This window comes from Peromyscus eremicus, chromosome 4 (genome assembly GCF_949786415.1).
Source record: "Peromyscus eremicus chromosome 4, PerEre_H2_v1, whole genome shotgun sequence".
Classification (NCBI taxonomy): Eukaryota; Metazoa; Chordata; class Mammalia; order Rodentia; family Cricetidae; genus Peromyscus; species Peromyscus eremicus.
This window is the reverse complement of record NC_081419.1, coordinates 129,829,180-129,848,310: the sequence shown is the minus strand read 5'-3', so window position 1 is coordinate 129,848,310 and position 19,131 is coordinate 129,829,180. Positions and strand designations below refer to the sequence as shown.

The window sequence follows — 19,131 nt, the reverse complement described above, 5'->3', positions numbered from 1 at the left end:
CGCTCCAAAGGGGCTGGTCCTGGGTAGAGCTTCTAGGATCCTTAAAGTTGCATATGCAGGACTTAACCAGGACACTTGTTTAAAAGGCTGGTTCCAGGGCTCTTCTGGCAAACAGCTGCTTCTGTGGGTCCCACATGGGGTCCCTGAGCCTGCGTTTCTAACAAACACTTTCCCTATTTTTCTTTGCTTGATTGAAGGGGGACTACACCAAGCCACCAGGAGTGTTGGAGTTTTTCATGTTTTAAGATGGTCCCTAGGACCCAGCAGTTAGTGGACTTGACCTTCTCAACCTAACCTGCCTCCCTATCCCACCGGCCTAAGACAGCAATAGGCACATATATGTGTGGAGGATGAACGTAAATGTATACTTAACCCCCATCTCTACCCTGTGCCTCTTTACCCAAGATCTCTACTGAGGGCTTCGGCAGGATACCTACCTCACTGGCTTTCTCAGGGGTGCCCTTGGGGGAGGGGGAGGCGGGTGACGAGGGCAGCCTGCGCTCCCGCTCCCGATCTCGCTCCCGGTGGATGAGTTTGCTGTTGGGTTCCTTCAGGGCCCTCTTGAGCTCATTGATGCTGGCCTGGTGCTTCAGTAGGACATCCTCTGGCTTGTCCAAGAACTAGGCACGGGAGAAGAGGGCAGAGGTGTAAAATAAGCGGCATGGAGCAGGCGAACAAGGCACAGGAAGACTAGCATCACCATCCTCCACCATCTCATCCTGACACTGTCACCCTCATAATAACCCAAGGAGCCAAGGGAGCAAGGACGATGCACTGACCGGGGTCACGGGTGCCTGGATGACAAAGAGGACAGTCTAGCGAAGTTACCTCCTCTTCTCTCCTGCCCACCTTTCCCCGGAACATTCAACTCCCTCAATCCTCAAGTCTGGGTGAATTCCCGTTGTGCTCTGAGCCCAGATGGAGTCAGACACACAGATGACTTTCCTGTTTATGATCCAGGCACAGCAGGCAGCATCCACCGAGGTGAGAAGTCCCTGGTGTGTTCACTGAGCTGCACAGGCTCGCTGGCTGAACTCCCAGAACCCCCTTGAATCCTGGCTCCTACCTCTCCTTAAGACTTGGGCCACTGTACTGAAGAGTATGTTTGGTCTAGGCTCTCCAGAGCCCCCATCCAACTGCTCAGGCCCCATGGAGGCCTGGGATAAAGATATGCCTAAGCTGGGTTGTCCAGAAAAATGGGCCCTGTTCCCTTACTCGGGGCCAGGAAAAGACTATGCAGCCTTCTCTGCCTTCTCCATCACAGAACCTTCCAGATGCCTTCTGAGTCCTGACTCTAAAAGGAGACAGAGTCATATGCCATCAGTGAGACCAGGATGCTGGGGTGGAAGTGAAACTCGTGTGGGGTGAGAAGTTAGAGATGAGGACGAAGAGATGAGCTTCAGGGCCCAGCAGGAGGACAAGTCAGGTAGAGCTGGGGGCCCAGGAGTGTCGCTCGCTAATCTATGACACGTGAATCCACGCCAGTGTTGCAGACAGAGGGAGCAGTCTGCTTGGGCCCAGTGCTGAGGAGCCACAGAGAACTGCCAGTGCCAGTCACTGGCCTGCTTCTGGGAAAAAGAGTGGGCTGGCGCCCCAAAGACTGTATCTGCAAGGCTATTTGAGGAGAACTCCCTGGAAGATAAGCTTGCCCTTGGACAGGGCTAGACTGTTCCCCTGGGCTCATCCCTGGCATCTAAGAATCACTGTAGTTGCTCCCCAAATTTCTCAAGAAGGAAGCCAACCCCACCGAGGCTTCTGCTTTCTCCCCAGACACCAGACTGGACCTCAGGCCTCCTTCCCAGGCTAAGCTGACCACAGATTGTGTCTATCTGAGAGGTCAAGTACGTGTGCACAGACAGTAAGAACAGGTTTCAGTGGTGAGTGGGTCTTAACCCGAGATGATCCCAAATGGCCTGCTGGCCCTGTGGTGAATTGTGCTCCCAGAAGCTGGAGAGTGGTTGGGTCCTGGGGTCCCTAGAGGTTAAAAGCCTTGGAGAAACCAAGGGATGAGTGTCAAGGCTTGGCACAAAAATGAGGCAGGTATAGCTGGAGTTACAGGGAGTAGTCTGTAGGCTACTGTTGTGTGGATGGGATCAGAGTCCAAGGAGCCTTCCTAAGACCCAAAGTCAGCAGCAGAGCTGGGCTAAAGCCCAGATCTCAGGATGCCACAGCTGGGCCCTGACTGTGGCCTGCTCTCAGCAGCCTAAGAACAAACTGCATCTCTAGAGAGACCTGGATATTGTGAGAGGGAAGAAGTGGGGGTGGGAAGCAGACGTTGGCGTCATCATTGAACAGGAAGATGCGAGAAGAGAAGGGGAGGAGCTGTCCAGGGAGACATCAGCAGCCTGCTCCGGAGGGCAGTGGGGCTAGAGTCTGAGCAGATGCATACTGTACCCTGAGGGCTCCTCCTTCCCCACCCAGGCCCCACTCCCACATCTGGTTGTCAAGAGATACGAAGAACACAGATGAGATGTAGGTGTGGCCAAACGTGCTAGTGGGGAGGAGATGATGCTCAGGAAGGGGAGGGAGGGAGGGAGTGGAAAGAGGAGCTAAATGGAAACACATAGTGGAATGGGGGGTGGTGACGGGGAGCAAGCATTGATCACCAGGCCCAGCAAAGAGTGTCACTGGGTGGAGGGCGGGCACATGGATGGGACTAGAATCTGTCCTGGGAGCTGGACATGAGCTTAATGGGGAAAGCAGGGACCAGAAAGGAAGACAATGGAAGAGAGGGTGTGGAAGGTGGTCAGAAATGAAGCTGAAACCGAGGCAGTGCCAGGGACGGTGAGCTGGGGACAGAGATGGTGACGAATGAACTGGGGATCTGAATGGCTATCAAGGGAGGGACAATCCATGCAGTACCTCCTGCTTGTGTCTTGGCGTGGTTTCCTGCTCCGGCTGGTAGGATAAGGCAGGAGGGAAAGGAACCAGCAGGGTCAGTAGAATACACAGGTTAGAGACATCACAACCAGCCTGGTCCAGCGAGGGTAGCCCTGTGCACTCACACCCAATCCCACCATGCAGTGCGGGACAGGAAAGCTGCTAAGGTAATAGGTAATGAGGTAGTCAGAGGAAGGTGTGGGGTAAAAGCAGAGAGCTATCCCAGGAAGGCAAAGGAGAGGACAGGGGACTAGAGTCCAAGTGGATAGAGCCACATTCGTAGGTTGGTGTGTGTCCGTGTCCGGGGTGTCCAGCTGCTTGTAACAGTGAGGATGTGATTAGGGGCCTGTGTTCACATTGCAGAACTACACAGCAGAAGAGGACTGTGTAGCAAAGCCAAGGAAGCCACACCTGGCCTGTGTGAGGCCAAGCTTGTGTCTGTGAACATGCTATCATCATGTCTATGCATGAGTCTAAGTCATGCTGGGGTGTGGAGGTGTGAAAGTGAATGCTGGGCTTTGTGTGCCTGCAGGAGCATGTACACACACACACACACACACACACACACACACACACACACACTGGGAATGTGTATGTCCACAGTGAGGGTGGGCCTGCAGAAAAGGACACACTTACACTTCACACTGAGGCCTTTGGTGACCTGGCCATGCTCAGGGGAAGGAGAGGAGACACGGAGCCAGAACCCCGTTAAAGGGGATACAAGGAGTAAGTGAAGGGGGCAGGGTCTGAGTTTCCCAGGAGGTAAACACCTGCAACCCAGGGAAGCTGGGCAAAAAGGGGAAAGCATGCCAACTTCCAACCCCAACCCTACTCTGCATGTCCAGGTGTGGAGTGCTGCCCAAGGCCAAGGTCCTGTTCATGGTGTGCCCCACAGCAGGGGGATTGCATACAATCAGGACATGTGAGGCCAAGGCTAAGTGTAGGCCTCAGGCCACCACTCAGGTCCCTGGGAACAAGGCACATGGCAATCCAGTGGGCTCCTACCTTCAGCTCCTTGATCTTGGTGGGGGTCCTGAGCTCTCCTTCTTCGGCCTCTGATCGCCGTCCCCCTGACTCAGCATCGTCTTCCCGCTTGTCACCATCAGGCCCCGCATCATGGTTCTCACTGACTGAGGCGGGGCGGGAGAACTCCGCTAAGGTAGGCAGAGTTGGCGAAGTGACTGTGTGTGCATCTCCCGTGCACAGTCAGAAAGCCAGCCACTGCCCAGGCTTCCCCACTGCAACCCACTGTTCACCCTGGACAGCTGGACAAAGCTGCTTCCCACCCTCGGCCTCCTTCCTACTTTCTACAGCGCTAGAGTCGCAAACGCAACCCTTCCTGGCTAGGTGACAGTGGATAAGTCACATAGTCCCTCTGGGCCTCAGTCTCTTCATCATTAAGTAGCATCTATGTCAGAAAGACGAGGTAAGGACCCAATAAACTAAGGTGTATAAGTACTTCAGAGAGTGTCTGGCCCAGAGCGAGTCTTCCATCCATGCTGGCCCAGCAAACATTGTTTGGGTTGTGGTCCTTGGGCAATTCCTGATATATCATTATTTAGCAATATCCAGATATCTCGAGACTAGCTTTTACAAGTGGTAGCAGAAGCTTACAAATGGTTTGCTTTCTCTGTGGATTAATAAAATTCAAAGGGATTCCTGTAATGTCTGTCTCTCTTGCCACAATTCTAAAATATTTTTCTGAACAGAAGAAGGGTGGGCTTAGAGACTGTACCAGGCCCTGGGTACAACCCAAAAGGTTGCAGACTGAGCTTTAGTAGGAAAAAAGCTGCAAAACCCCATCATGGTGACAACCAGAGCACACATGTTATCCTTTGGGTTGGCCGCCATTAAAAAGAGATGCCAACTTGCCTCTCCTTTCAGGGCTATTTCCCTCTGCAAAGTGCGAATTCCTGCACACTGCCTGCCTTGATTTACACTGCTCTGTGTTGCAGGCTACCCTGGGAATTACGACCTCCACTTGACAGAGGACAAGTTGAGGCTTCAAGAGGAGAAGGTCCCATAGGTGCCTTTCAGGATGTCAAAACAAGAAACCCAGCCTTCAGAATTAGAGTCCAGGCTTCTGCTCCCCCACAAGTTCCCCTACTCTGGGCTAACCTCTGTCATCACCTCCCCTCAATCTAGGTTCCATTTAGCTCTGGCGTAGGAGTGGGCCTGGAGGAAAGGGCCAGGGCCAAACCAGATCCTCTCTCTTTCATGTAAACCACACGATGTCACTCTACTGGCAGAATGTCAACCTGTGTGCTGCTGAGCTTCTTCGGCAAAGGCCCAGAAAATTAGATGGCAGAACATGGGGCCCCTCGAGGTCACAACCCAGAGAAGTTCTGGAGTATATGTCACATCCCGGTGGGACAGAGACGACACTGCCCAGGAGCAGTGGTGCTAGTAAGATCATCCTGGTATTCTGGAGAACCTGCCATGTTCTCACACCTCGTTTCCCAAGGACCACTCTCCCCGCAGCTCCAGTCTGGGCCGTACCTCCATCAAGGCTGCGGGACATGGTGTATCGCTTGCTGGAGGAACGCTCAAAGAAGGGTGCCGGCCGGTCGATGAGGGCGCTGGCTTGTCGGGTCTGTGCCTGGGTCCTTCCGCTGTACCGGAACTTGGAGCCCATCACCAGAAAGCCCTTGGGTGGGGGCTCCGGGGACACCAGCCTAGGACGGAGTAGTGGAGACGAGGAAGGGGGAATCAGGCCTGCACCGCCACGTCCACAGTCAGACCACAGCAGGCTTTCCACAGCATAGTCCAGACAGGGGAGACTTCGGGGAGGTGGGGCTGGCTGAGCTGACACCGCTTCCTGCTCCCCTGAACCCTCACAGGCTCTCTTGTCCCTCTCATCCCACCCAGGGGCGACTGACTCACCGGAAGAATGTGTGGTGCTCAATGCAGACCTTCCACAGCCGCTTGGCTGAGCGGTGGTTAGGGAGCTTGAAGCCGATAGTGCTCTCGAACTGCTCGTACTGGGGAGCCAAGAGGCGTGGGTTAGAGATGAGGCCTGGGCCACACTCGCCACCAGCCCGCCTACTCACCTTCCCTCACACAGGTGTAACTTCAGCCTGGTCATGCATGTAAACAGGGTGGACTTGAGCCCTTTTCTGTGACAGATCCAGTGCTAAACACTGGAGTCACTGGAGGGATCAACACACAAGGTTCTAGGGAACAGGAGGTCTCAAAATAGTTCAATAGGGCTGGCGAGATGCTCAGTGGGGAAACCTTTGCCTCACAAGCATGAGGACCTGAGTTCAAATCCCCAGAACTTACATAAAAGGCCGAAGAGTGTGGCAGGCCACCTGTAATTGCAGCCCCAGAGGAGGAAGATGGAGGACCCCAGAGCAATCTGGCTAGCTGGACTAACCATACTGGTGAGCTCTGGCTCTGCCTGAGAGACCCTGCTCACTGAATAAGGTGGGAGAACAGTTGAGGATGAGAGATCGATTTCCAACATCAACCCTGGGCCCCCACCTGAACACATACATACACAGACACTCACTCATGTACATCACACACACACACACACACACACACACACACACACACATACTCATGTACACACCATACACTCATGTACATATCACACACTCATGTACATTTTATACACACACTCATGTACACACTACACTCATGTACATATCACACAATCATTTACACACTCATACACTCATGTACACACCACATACTCGTGTACATATCACACAGTCATGTACACACTCATACATACTCATGTACATTCCACACACCATACACACACTCATGTATACACCTATACACATACACTCATGTATATACCTAAACACACACTCATGTACACACCATATACCACACACACTCATGTACACACTACACACATACTCATGTATACCATAAACACACTCAGGTACATACCACACACATACTCATGCACTTATGCACACACACACTCATGTACACACCAGACACACACTCATGTACATACAACACACACACACACACACACACACACACACACACACGGAAGAAGAATGAGTAAGATCATTGCAGATGTGGGTAAGAGCTACGAGAGGAAAGGATCTGCTGGGCAGGCCTGGGCAGAGCTCTCAGAGAAAGGACTGTCCTCCACATGCATGAGCTTAGCGCTGAGACTGAAGGACGGGGTCATGCTATAGCGGGGTCCACAATGTCCCCCAAGGCGAAGGTGCCAAACACGTATCCCCAGTGTGGTGCATCCGGAAGGTAACGAAAGCCTTTAAGAAGTGGGACCTGGCTGGGCAGTGGTGGTGCACACCTTTAATCCCAGCACTCAGGAGGCAAGCCAGGTGGATCTCTGTGAGTTCGAGGCCAGCCTGGTCTACAGAGTGAGATCCAGGACAGGCACCAAAACTACACAGAGAAACCCTGTCTCGAAAAACCAAAAAATTAAAAAAAAGAAGAAGAAGTGGGGCCTGCTGGGAGTTCTGGACACTGGCGTGTGTCCTCAAATGCTGGTGTCTACTCCTTAGTTACTCTATGCCTTGACTACGCATGGCCACTCTAGATCTTCATGCCCTCATGTCATGACGTGCTGCTTCTCCATGAGCCCAGAGTCACGGGGTGAATCCGGTATGGACTAAACCTCCTGAACAGTGCTAAAGTAAGTCTTTCCCTGGTATGGCAGTCTATCAGGTATTCACAGTGACGGAAGGTGTGGGTGACAGGGGATGGCGGTGTGTGATGGGATGGCGGTGGGTGATGGGATGGTGGTGGGTGACAGGGATGGCGGTGGGTGGCAAGGATGGCGGTGGGTGACAGGATGGCGGTGTGTGACAGGGATGGCGGTGGGTGGCAAGGATGGCGGTGGGTGACAGGGATGGCGGTGGGTGACAGGGATGGTGGTGGGTGACAGGGATGGCGGTGGGTGGCAAGGATGGCGGTGGGTGACAGGGATGGCGGTGGGTGACAGGGATGGCGGTGGGTGACAGGGAAGGTGGTGGGTGGCAGGGATGGCGGTGGGTGACAGGGATGGCGGTGGGTGACAGGGGATGGCGGTGGGTGACAGGGCATGGCGGTGTGTGACAGGGAAGGTAGTGGGTGACGGGATGGCGGTGTGTGACAGGGATGGCGGTGTGTGACAGGGATGGCGGTGGGTGGCAGGAGCTGATGTAAGGGAAAAAGGTCAATGAAAGGGACCGTGTAGACACAGGTGACAGACAGGGACTGCTGTGGCTGGCCCAGTGGTGAGGAGGGCCAGGTGGGTTATGGTTCCTCTAGCAACAGAATCAGAAGGGCATTTGATGAGACCCTACGGTAAAAGGGAAAGAGGAGTGGGTGCATGCCTCTGTGTGCACACGTGTGTTATCACGTGCCTGGGCGTGTCTGTGTATACAGACACAGCGGGTGACTGCACACAGGCAAATCTGTGCATGCAGACAGACACGTATTAACTTTTCTGTGTTCTGAATCCATGGGGTGTCACTCTAATTTTGCTCATAAATCATATGTGTGAGTGTACATGTTCACATGCACACATGTTGCTTGAAAGCATACATCCAGGGCTGGCAAGATGGCTCAGCAGATAAGGCATTTGCCACTCAGCCTGATAACCTATGTTCGATTCCCTAGGACCAATATGGTAGAATGAGAAAATTGACTATAGCAAAATGTCCACAGGACCTGACCTCCAGCCTCTACATGTGCATCACAGCACATATGCACATGTATGTGCATGCATGCACACACACACAAACAAATAAAATAAACAAAATATAAAGTCTTATGTCCAGGGTGTGTAGTCTATGTAGAGAGGCAGGGAGGAGGGAGACCCATCTTCCATGGACCCTAGAACCTTGTTCATGTTTTCTAGGTAGGAAAAACCCAGGCCAGCTGCTGGGGTCCTCTCTATTAGGTTCAGTCAAACACCAAGTAGTCGGGTGTGTGGTAGTTTGAATGTATCTGGCCCCCATAATCTCATAGGGAGTGGCACTATTAGGAGGTGTGGCTTTGTTGGAGTGGGCATGGACTTGTTGAAGGAAGTGTGTCACTGTGGGGGTGGGCTTTGGAGTCTCCTATACCCAGGGTACTGCCCAGTGTGTCAGCCGACTTCCTGTGGCCTGCATATCAAGATGTAGCCAGCACCATGTCTGCCTGCATGCTCCCCACCATGATAACGGACTGAACCTCTGAACTGTAAGCGAGCCACCACAGTGAAATGTTCTCCTTGTAAGAGTTGCCATGGTCATGGCGTCTCTTCACAGCAATAGAAACCGTAACTAAGACAGGTGGTGAGCGAAGAGAGTGGGTTCGGGCCGGGCTCACCTCCCCAGGCCGGATCTTGATGTAGAAGTTACTCCTCTTGTAGGAGATCTTGAGGATCTTGGGCCAGGCAAAACGGTTGATTCTCAGGCGATCCCGGTAGATGAGCAGGCCGTTGGCACAGACACCCAGCATGATATCGATTCCCTCAGAGTCCTGCACAAGGAGAGAGCACGGGATGGGAGTCTGAGCCAGGCAGGGCAGCCTGCTACCACCCTGCTCCTCTTGTAATGGGCTCCAGTGGGCAGGCTGGAGTCCCTCGACTAATATTCCCCACAGTCATTTGGACATTCTCTCTTACTTAGTCATGGATCCACCACCCACTCCTTCAGTCACTGGCTCTGTCAATCATTCAGTCACTCGACAAACATTTAGTGGCCATGTGCCGCACGCTACTGGGACAGAAATAAGCTAAGGCCTCAGTCTGTCTCTCACACGCACCCATTCTAGTGGTGATACAAATTACTAGATTTGAGAGGAAACTGAATCCAAGGGGGAGATGATCAAGGTCTGAGAGAATAAAAGGTTATTAACTTTGAGAAAGGAGAACCCCAAAGGTTCCACGCTGGAGGCAAAACAATCCGGACACTAGCTCTGGAGGGGCCATAGTTCTCCAGGAAGCACCTAAGGTGAGGTCTTGCTGGGACTCTGGTACCTTAGCGTGGTGCAGATCAACCCCATACATGGACAGCTTCTTGGCATTCTCCAGGAAGTGGATCTCCGCCTCTCCCGGGGTCATGCCCCTGAGGAGAAAGAAAGGATGATTGTGGGACGTGGCAAAGGCCAGGCTGAGTCCAACTGGCTGCACCACCGGAACTGGCCATCCCAGAAGGGTAGGTGGCTGAGCCTTGCCCGAGGCCCTCTCCTGTGCCCTCAGGACAGGACTGAGAGCTCCTGTACTTCAGTCCACCAAGCCCATCTTCTGTCACACTCAGGTCCAGTCTTGTTTTATCCAGGAAGCAGACAAGGGCTAGACTGGGAGTTAGGATTTTTGTCTTAGTTCCCACCAAAGTAAGTACGAAGCTCATACATCCTGCTTCTTACATCCGGGAAGACCACTAAGGAAGAAGTGTTCATTAGAATCACCCAAGGGCTCCTCACACCACCCTCAGAAGTCGGCAGTGTCCGGTGCCACTTAATCTCCCTTAAGTACAGGCACTCAGGCTCCTTTCTTATGAGTTGTGTTGGAAATCAAGCTCCATTTTTGCTCTGGCTGCCAGGGAGCTCAGGCTGCAATTGACACTCACAGCAAGCATCACCAAAGACTACGGTGCTGCTCCGTGGGGCAGGTGCTACTCTCAGATGAGGCAGCCAGTGCCGGGGGAGATTCATGAGTTTGCTGAAGAGCACACCGCTTTTACGTAACAGCAGTGTCTGGACTTAACTCTAGGCAATGTGGCTCCAGACTCGGTGTTCAAAAGCAAGTCTGTCTCTTGCATTCTATGGCTCCATTTCCTCTGCACTGACCGCCTTGGATATTCTGTGTGGAATTCATGGATGCCAGATGTCACTATGCTTTAAGTTCAAAGTTATGATGACCACTGCTGGCAATGATCAAGTACATATTGATCCGTCCTTCTATGAATTACTATCCCTCTTACAAACCTCCAGGCCACCTTGCTATCTAGGACAGGCAGAAGAGCAGACAGCAGGCGTAGCACCCTCATCCTACGTCTGGTGGCCATGACTGCTTGTCTCCTACTCAGCATGACTCCATGGCTGTCAGTGGGAAGCCAGCAATGTTGGTGTGCAAATCTCTGAGAGCATTTATTTGCCATCTTTGGCCCAGTATCCATCGCATCTAGCAGGTTCATCCCCATATATGAACTCATCACATCTGGCCATGATCCTCCTCTCCAGATGTAGCCCACAGCACACAACCCTCCCCACTCCCTCCATGCATAGGGATGAGATAATATCATCGGAGTCCTTCCCACAGGTGCAGCACTGTACTCTTTAGAATGTATTTTTACATCAGGTTCCCATAACAACCTTGAGCTTGGACCAAAGCACCTCCGGCTTAAAGGACCCTACAGACCATTTTGATTCAGGGGTAGGTAGTGTTCTCTGCAGAGCAGGCACTGGGAAATGGCAGTGGACTGTATTCCCATTGTTGCAATTACTTAGGGATGTTATGGACATTTGATGTCTGCAGCCCAAGGAAGTGTAAGATCCTGCTTGATGAATTCTGCTGTCTCAAATACCAGCGGCTAAACAACATTCATCATCTCAGCCTGTGTATTTATAGGTGAAAATGGGGCTTACAGAGGTTCAGTAACTAGCCCACAATCACACATCTGGCCAATTATCTTCTAACTCCAGAACAAAGTATTCAATCAACAACTCAACAAATATGCAATCAACAACTCAACAAAGTATGCAATCAACAACACAAATGCTCCAATTGATGGATAGCGACACTCAGCCCACACGTGACGTGGCTTTACTATTTGCTGTGTGGCCTCCTTAATAACCCCATGGGGCATGTTGACCAGCACCATACTGAATAGCTGACCACGCCAAAGCACAGTGAAGTAGATGACCTGTCAACATTCCCTGGTTAGAAAGGGGCACAGTCAGGTTTGGTATTGGCATTTAAACTTCAGATTTTTTGCCCAGACCTCTGCATCAGTTCACTTCCCCAGAGGCATGCCACCATTATTATAACTGAGAAACAAAAACTGATCCCCAGAGGCTCGGGACAGGGAATTTTACCCCCACAGGAACTCAAGAAGTTGAGATCCAAGTCACCTGCAGCCATACAGACAGTCCCAGTTATTCCCACTCATGACATTCCCCTCATGGAAATGTCCTGTTCCCAGGCACCTCGTGTCAGGAGCAGTGTCAAGTGGCATATGTAAAACACAGCGTTCAGGGCCCAGCCCTTCGACCTGAGAGGGGCCTGCAGGCAGCGGGCTGCCAGGCACCCACCTGTATGTCTTGTGCAGCTCCATGATCCTCTCCTCCAGCTCCCGGGTCTGGTTTGGGGCAAAGCGCAGCTCACTGACATAGTTGCCCATGTGCTCCTCTGCGTCATAGTCTCCCAGCTCAGCCTGTACAGCATAGGAGCCCAGCAGGGCATGCGTGACAAAGGAGCAGGGCAGCCGGCCTGTGATGATGTCTGCCCTGAGCTGCAGGCACAGGTAATACCTGGAGACAGGGAAAGAGGTGGGCATGGGTCTATACTTCCCGGTGGCCCACACCCCGACAGCTGGGCTGCCGGAACCAATCAAACTCAGCTCTGGAAAATGGCGCCCACAGACACTGGCATTCATTGTTAATGAGTGGTGTGTCCTACGAACAGGTTTTGAGACATGCCAAGTGACTTCCAGCATTTTTGTTCATTTCTGAATTTGAGGATTTTTTTTTTCTATTCTAAGAGAATTTCTAAGATTTATAATTCATTTCCAAGCTCAACAGGACTACTACTGGTCTGGCCCTTGGGGGAGAAAATGACTTGTAGTTTTGTTTATTCGTTTTTGTTGATTGGTTTGTTTTGTGTGTGTGCATGTATGTGTGTAAGATGTGTATGCAAGAAGACACATACCATGGTTTGCTTGTGGAAGTCCGATAACAAGTTTTTGCTTTTTGCTTTTTGGTTTGGTTTGGTTTTTTGAGACAGGGTTTTTCTTTCTAACAGCCCTGGCTGTCCTGGAACTCTCTCTGTAGACCAGGCTGGCCTCGAACTCACAGATGTTCGCCTGCCTCTGCTTCCCGAGTGCTGGGATTAAAAGTGTGAACCACTACTGCCTGGCCAGAAAAGAATTTTTAGAGTTATTTATTTTATTGTATGTGAATGAGCGTTCTGCCTGCATGTATGTATGTGCACAATGTGTGTGCCTGGCGTCCACTGGGATCTGAAGAGGATGTCAGATCCCTTCACACCGGAGTTATGGATGGTCATGAGCCACCATAACCATGGGTATTGGGAACTGAACCTGGGTCCTCTGCAAGAGCAACAAGTGCTCTTAGCCACTAAGCATCTCTCCAGCCCCAGAGGGCAATCTTGATTGTTGATCCTTGCCTACCACCCTGTTGGAGGCAGGGTCTTTTTGTTGTTTGCTGCTGTGTATACCAACATAGCTGGCCCTGGAGCTTCTGAGGATTCTCCTGTCTCGACTTCCTCAGCACAGGAGCACTGGGATTACACACACATTACCACATCTGTCCTTCTACATGGGTGCTGTGGATTATTCCTTTACACCGTGTGAAGATGTGTCATCCGGATTGTTTTAATAAAAGGCTGAATGGCCAATAGCCAGGCAAAATTTTCGGGGCAGAGAGGACACTGGGAAAAAGAAGGTAGAATCGCGGGAAGTCGCTAACCATAAGAAGAGGAAGCAGCATGGGCAGTACAGAGTAAAGGTAATAAAGCTACAAGACAAAAAGTACATTGATAAAAATGGGTTATTTAAGTTTTTAAGAGCCAGTTAGTAACAAGCCTCAGCTACTCGCCAAGCTTTTATAATTAATAAGTCTCCATGTCATTATTGGGGAGCCAGCAGTCCTGATGAAAAAGTCTGACTACACATGGGTTCTGAGGATCCAAACTCAGCTCCATACCTTGTGCAAGCACTTTACCCACTGAACTGCCTCCCTAGCCCAATTAGTTGGTTTTGAGCCAGAGTCTCACTATGTAACCCAGGTTGGCCCAGAACTCATGATATATCCCAGCCTGTTATTGTATACAAATCCTCCTGCCTTAACCTTCCAAGCACTGGGATTATAGGCATGCACCACTATGCATGGCTATCATGTAGTTTAATTATGAAATCTAATCTGTTCTGGGTTTTCTTTTTCACAGGGTACCACTGCATAACCCAAAGTAATCCTCCCACCTCAGCCTCCCAAGTGATGGGATGATAGGCATGCACTACCACACCTAATATGCAGTGTTGGGGATAGAAGCCAGGGCTCCCTACATGCCAGGCAAGCACTCTACAACTGAGCTGCATCCCCCACCCTGCAAGTTAATATATTCTCAGATGAAAATAGAAAAGAAAGAAAGAAAGGAAGGAAGGAAGGAAGGAAGGAAGGAAGGAAGGAAGGAAGGAAGAAACTTTAGAGATGTCTCTGAGTTTCCTCTTGATGGCTCCCTCTCCCAGCTCCCTCTCCCAGCTCCCTCTCTAAGGCCACCAGGTATTTGCACGGTATTCCAGACATTCCTCCCCCACAAACACACAGAAATGCATATGGCTTTAATTTATGGGGGTTTTAATATGCAAATAATATCAAATGCTACCTCTGATTCTAGAGCTCTCTTTGTCACACCCAGTGGCACAAGAAATGTCTCCACAGTTGTGTAGCTTGATCTGCTTAAGGGGCCCCCTGGCAGTAAGATCAGGATCCAACCCTGGTGCATGAGCTGGCTTTTTGGAGCCCACTACCTATGGTGGGACACCTTGCACAGCCTTGAGGCAGGGGGAGGGACTTGGACCTGCCTCTACTGAATGTACCAGGCTCAGGCTGGAGGGGTGAGAGGAAAGAAGAGGGAGATCTGTGATTGGTATGTAAAATGAATAAAAAATTTCTTTAAAAAAAAAAAAAAAGAAAAGAAAAGAAACGCCTCCATGTCGCATGTCGGCACAACTCTCCACACACACTTTAACCTCTGTACTGTATCCCACAGCCCAGACAGACGGACCTGCCTATCCAAGCTCTCCCCAAACAGTTTTTCTACAGTGATTCATTTGTGTGTGTGTGAGAGAGAGAGAGAGAGAGAGTGTGTGTGTGTGTGTGTGTGTGTGTGTGTGTGTGTGTGTAAAGAGGAAAGAAAGTATGTGCAGGTTACAGAGTGTGCAGAGGTCAGAGGACAACTTTGGGAGGAGATTTAGGTCCTGGGGATCAAACTCAGGTCATCAGGCTTGGTGGCAAGTACCTTTACCCACTGAACTATCTTGCTGGCCCTCTCCCTAAACTTACTTCTGCCTCCAGCCATAAGTGAACTGTTTAAAAACCAAATTGGTCTAAAAAAGCATTTCCAGCCACCAGGCTGTGACTTTTTGCAATTTACATTCACAGTTGGATGGTTTTACCATTTAAGTCATTTGTAACCCTTCTGCAGCCACTGGTCACTGATGCAAGGCACAGGCCGCTTCACCGTCAGCCAGGGCTGTCTCCTTGTCCTTTTCTGTCATGTTCTGCCAGTGTTTTGGCAAACTAACTGCCCAAGTCTCTTCCTTCAAAGTGCCTTGACTTAGGATTGTTAGTGCTCTGTGACATTATTTCAAAGTCGGAGCCAAAGCCCTGGCGATGGTCACGTGCAGTATCAGCGTGTGCTCAGGTTCACGCACCACAGGAGTCCAGCATGGGTCTGTGACATTTTGTTCAAGAGTCTAAAAATTCAAAAATCATTGCCAGAACTCTAGCCAATCCTTCATCTCAATCAATTTGTCATTCTGACCAGGTTATTTTGGGACTCACTATTTTTGACTAAATCAGCTGCTCCTACAACCCTACCTTCTGGAACCATCTGTGCTGGACAGGGCTAACCTTCTTCCTGGCGTCCCTGGAAGCCCATTACCCAGGGTCTGGCACAGAGAGGACACACTCTGGTGGTTATGCTGGCCTAAAGCTCTGGATTGGGATATGGCTGCTGTCACCTTGGCCCCAAGCAGACCTCAGGGCTCAGAGTGGGACTAATGAAGCCAAGGCTTGGGACCTGCTCTATTCTAGGAACGTCTGTCGCCTCTCCCAAGGCCAGAGGCAGCATCTTGAACTTGGTATATTACTTAGTCAGTGGGTATCAGGCATTAAAAATGGACCTAATACCCAGGCTTGGTTGTACAGGCCTGTAACTTCAGACTGAGGAGGCTGGGGCAGGAGGGTCAGAAGTTCAAAGCCAGCCCAGGAAATTTAGTGAGACTGTCTCAAAATTTCTTAAAAAGTGGCACTGGGAAGATGGCTCAGTGGTTAAGAGCACACACTGCTCTTCCAAAAGACCCGGGTTCTGTTCCCATAGCCCATGTAGGGTGGTTCTCAACTGCCTGAAATGCTAGCTCCAAGAGATCTGAAACCCACTTCCGGCCTCTACAGGCACCTATACACTTGGCATACCCTCACACAGACATGTACACATAAATAAAAATAAATATTAAAAATGTTTGAATAAAAAGAGGGCTGGAGATACAGCTCATGTAGAGTGCTTCCCTATCATGCACAAGGTCCTAGGTTGAAGCCCCAGTACCCCAACAAAAGAGAGAAAAATGGGAGAGAGCAAGGACAGCTTAGCAGTCCCATCCTCTGCAGAACTCCAAGCCCATGTCTTACTTTGGGTGTAAGTCTCATGACGTGAATGGTGCTGGAGCAGAACGTCATATAATGAGGCCCTGTCTTGACAGGACTTGAAGAGAGCGGCTTTTCCTTGCTCTGCTTTCCAGAAGCAGAATGAGCCCATGCAAGCTCCTACCCTGAAGGATGCTCTGTCCCCACTGCCAATCTCAGGCCATTTGAACTACGTGGTCCATGTTCACCCCGGTGGCCCAGGCGGCCTCCACGGGGCCCACATGCCTCCTTTCACCTCTACATGCCCGGCTTGCACAGAGGACCAAACTCCGCCCCCCCCCACACAAGCCTCTCTTCCTTCCTTCTCAACACCACAAACTGGTGTTCCCTGCAGAACATCAGACCACGTCTGCCAGGTCATCTGACCCACAGAAGGTCCCCTCTGGGATTAGAAAAAGCTTTAAAATGTGTTTTTTCAAACACAAATATCTAAATATCTAACTTTACTCAACTTTCAGGCCCAATTTCCACAGGCCAGTGATTTCCCAGAGCCTGACAGAAATCATTTTAATTATTAAAAATATATTAGCGGCGGGGGGGGGGCAGGGTAATGATGCTAGGACATGTATATAGAGATCAGGGGACAACTTTGTGGAACTGGTTTTCTCCTTCTTCTTCTTCTTCTTCTTCTTCTTTTTCTTCTTCTTCTTCTTCTTCTTTATTTTATTTTTATTTATTTATTTATTTGTTTATTTTTGGTTTTTCAAGACAGGGTTTCTCTGCGTAGTTTTGTGCCTCCCCTAGATATCACTCTGTAGACCAGGCTGGCCTCGAACTCACAGAGATCCGCCTGGCTCTGCCTCCCGAGTGCACCACCACCACCGCCCGGCTCTCCTTCTTTACATGGGTTCCAGGGATTGAACTCAAGGTGCCAGGCTTGTGCAGCAAAAGCCTTTACCTGATAAGCCGTGTTGCCAGACCACAACAACCATTTCAGATACATCTGTCTTTTTAAATGCACAATGGACCCCAGGGACCCCTCTGACATCTCCTCTGGGGTTAAAGTCAGTGCATTTGGGTCCTGAGATGGTCTGTCTGGGAGAAGCATCTGCATTTGCTACTCCCACCATAGAGAGCCTTCGTCTCCCAGGGCCGGCGTGCCTGGCTCCACTCACAGTTCCACAGGACCAGCCCATCTCTCCCTCTCTTCACAGTCCTCACCTAGTGATGTCTTCTGTCAGCTGGGCCGGGTCAGGAGGGTAGAACTTGACTGTGAAGGCAAAATTCCAGGGGCTGCCTAAGAGGAAAAGGGAGGAAAGGTCAGAGAGGCTGTGTCATCCCAGTGGCCGTCCCAGACGCACTAGCCTGGGGGCAACCTCCCATAGACTTCCCTCTAGGACAATCCAATCCTAGAACATAATTCCCATTTGATGGATAAGGAAACTGAGGCCCAGGCTAACAGACTTGTGATTGGGCCAGCGAGGTGGCTCAGTGGGTAAAAGCACCTGCCATGAAAGCTTGATGACCTGAGTTCAATCCCTGGAACCCACAGTGCAAGGAGAAACTTCTGAGAATCATCCTCTGACCCCCAGATGTGTGCTGTGGCACGCTCCCCCTGCTCCTCTCACACACATACACACAAGTAATAAAATATATTTCTTTAGAGAGTTGTGAGCTAGCAATGGGAAAGACGATAAAAAGAAAGAAAAGCAACCGTGCACGCCACACGTATGCACTCAATTGCTTCACTAAACGGTGATTTTGAGAACATGGAGGTCCAGGCAACAAAGGTGACCAACTTTCCCCACAGGCGTGGGGATTTAAACTTCATAATCACCCTGAGAGTGAGGTTTTCACTGGTTGGTTGGTTGGTTGGTTGGTTGGTTGGTTGGTTTTGGTGTTGTTTACAGCACTCATGCTCCAACCCAGGGCCATAAGCATGCCAGGCAAGCACTCTGCCAGTGAGCTACCTACCCAGCCTGAGTGTCCTTTTCATAGACAAAGATTTTAAGGATCAATCAACTAATTGGTAACAGAGAACATGTTTCCAAACTCTAGTCATCCGACCCCAGGCTCTCAATCACAAAGACTCCTTAGAAAGATTCTCAAGGGACACAAGCCCGGTCTAAGGAAGAACAGCAGGGCCCGTAGACAGTGTTCAGAGCCAGTGCGTGCTGGGAGCACTGGAGGAGGCACTGTGCCAGCGTCATACATGTGATACCCCATTTCACCCTCTCAGCAGCCCCAAAGCTGTGTTAGCATGACCCCACTCTACAGAGAGGAAACTGAGGCACGGAACAGTTATGAAACACAAGAAGTAGGAACTGAGCTAGAATTCACATCCAAGCTGTGTCCAGAAGAAAACAGCCGCTGTGTCTGGTGATATCTAAGGGTGTGTCTCCTTGCAGTCACTCTCAGCTCATGAGGCAAGAATGGCTAGTCCACTTGCCAAGAAGAATCAGAGACTCAGAGGAACTGTCCAAGGTGTCTTAGGTGGCAGGCAATGAGACTTGACGGGAGAGATACCTATCTCTGAAGTCCAGGACACAAGGGCTCATGAAGCCACCACCCAGGGTGAGGGGATGTGACCAACAACAGAAGGCAGGCAAAACTGCTCCCTTGAGGACAAAGGACAAGACTGGACGAACAGGTGGGACTTTCAGAGACTGGGGCAAAGGCAAAGCCCTAATAGAGAAGGGCATGTGTGCGGGCGTGCAGGCGTGCGTGTGCGTGTGCGTGTGC

At 50.8% G+C, this 19,131-nt stretch overlaps 1 protein-coding gene across 7 annotated transcripts in view; it reads right to left on the bottom strand.

Moving 5' to 3' along the window:
- Nucleotides 1–19,131, bottom strand: part of Epb41l1 (erythrocyte membrane protein band 4.1 like 1) — a 127,740-nt gene that overhangs the window by 29,481 nt on the left and 79,128 nt on the right. For 4 of the 7 annotated variants that reach the window (XM_059261769.1, XM_059261763.1, XM_059261767.1 and 1 more), the window contains 9 exons: nt 17,611–17,686; nt 12,097–12,315; nt 9,821–9,908; nt 9,169–9,321; nt 5,764–5,861; nt 5,380–5,555; nt 3,886–4,034; nt 2,863–2,898; nt 438–620 (listed from right to left, as the gene is read on the bottom strand). In XM_059261769.1, the coding sequence (XP_059117752.1) occupies nt 438–620; nt 2,863–2,898; nt 3,886–4,034; nt 5,380–5,555; nt 5,764–5,861; nt 9,169–9,321; nt 9,821–9,908; nt 12,097–12,315; nt 17,611–17,686 (1,178 nt within the window). The remainder of the gene's footprint in view (nt 1–437; nt 621–2,862; nt 2,899–3,885; nt 4,035–5,379; nt 5,556–5,763; nt 5,862–9,168; nt 9,322–9,820; nt 9,909–12,096; nt 12,316–17,610; nt 17,687–19,131) is intronic. The other 3 variants (XM_059261766.1, XM_059261768.1, XM_059261765.1) reach the window with 2 other exon arrangements.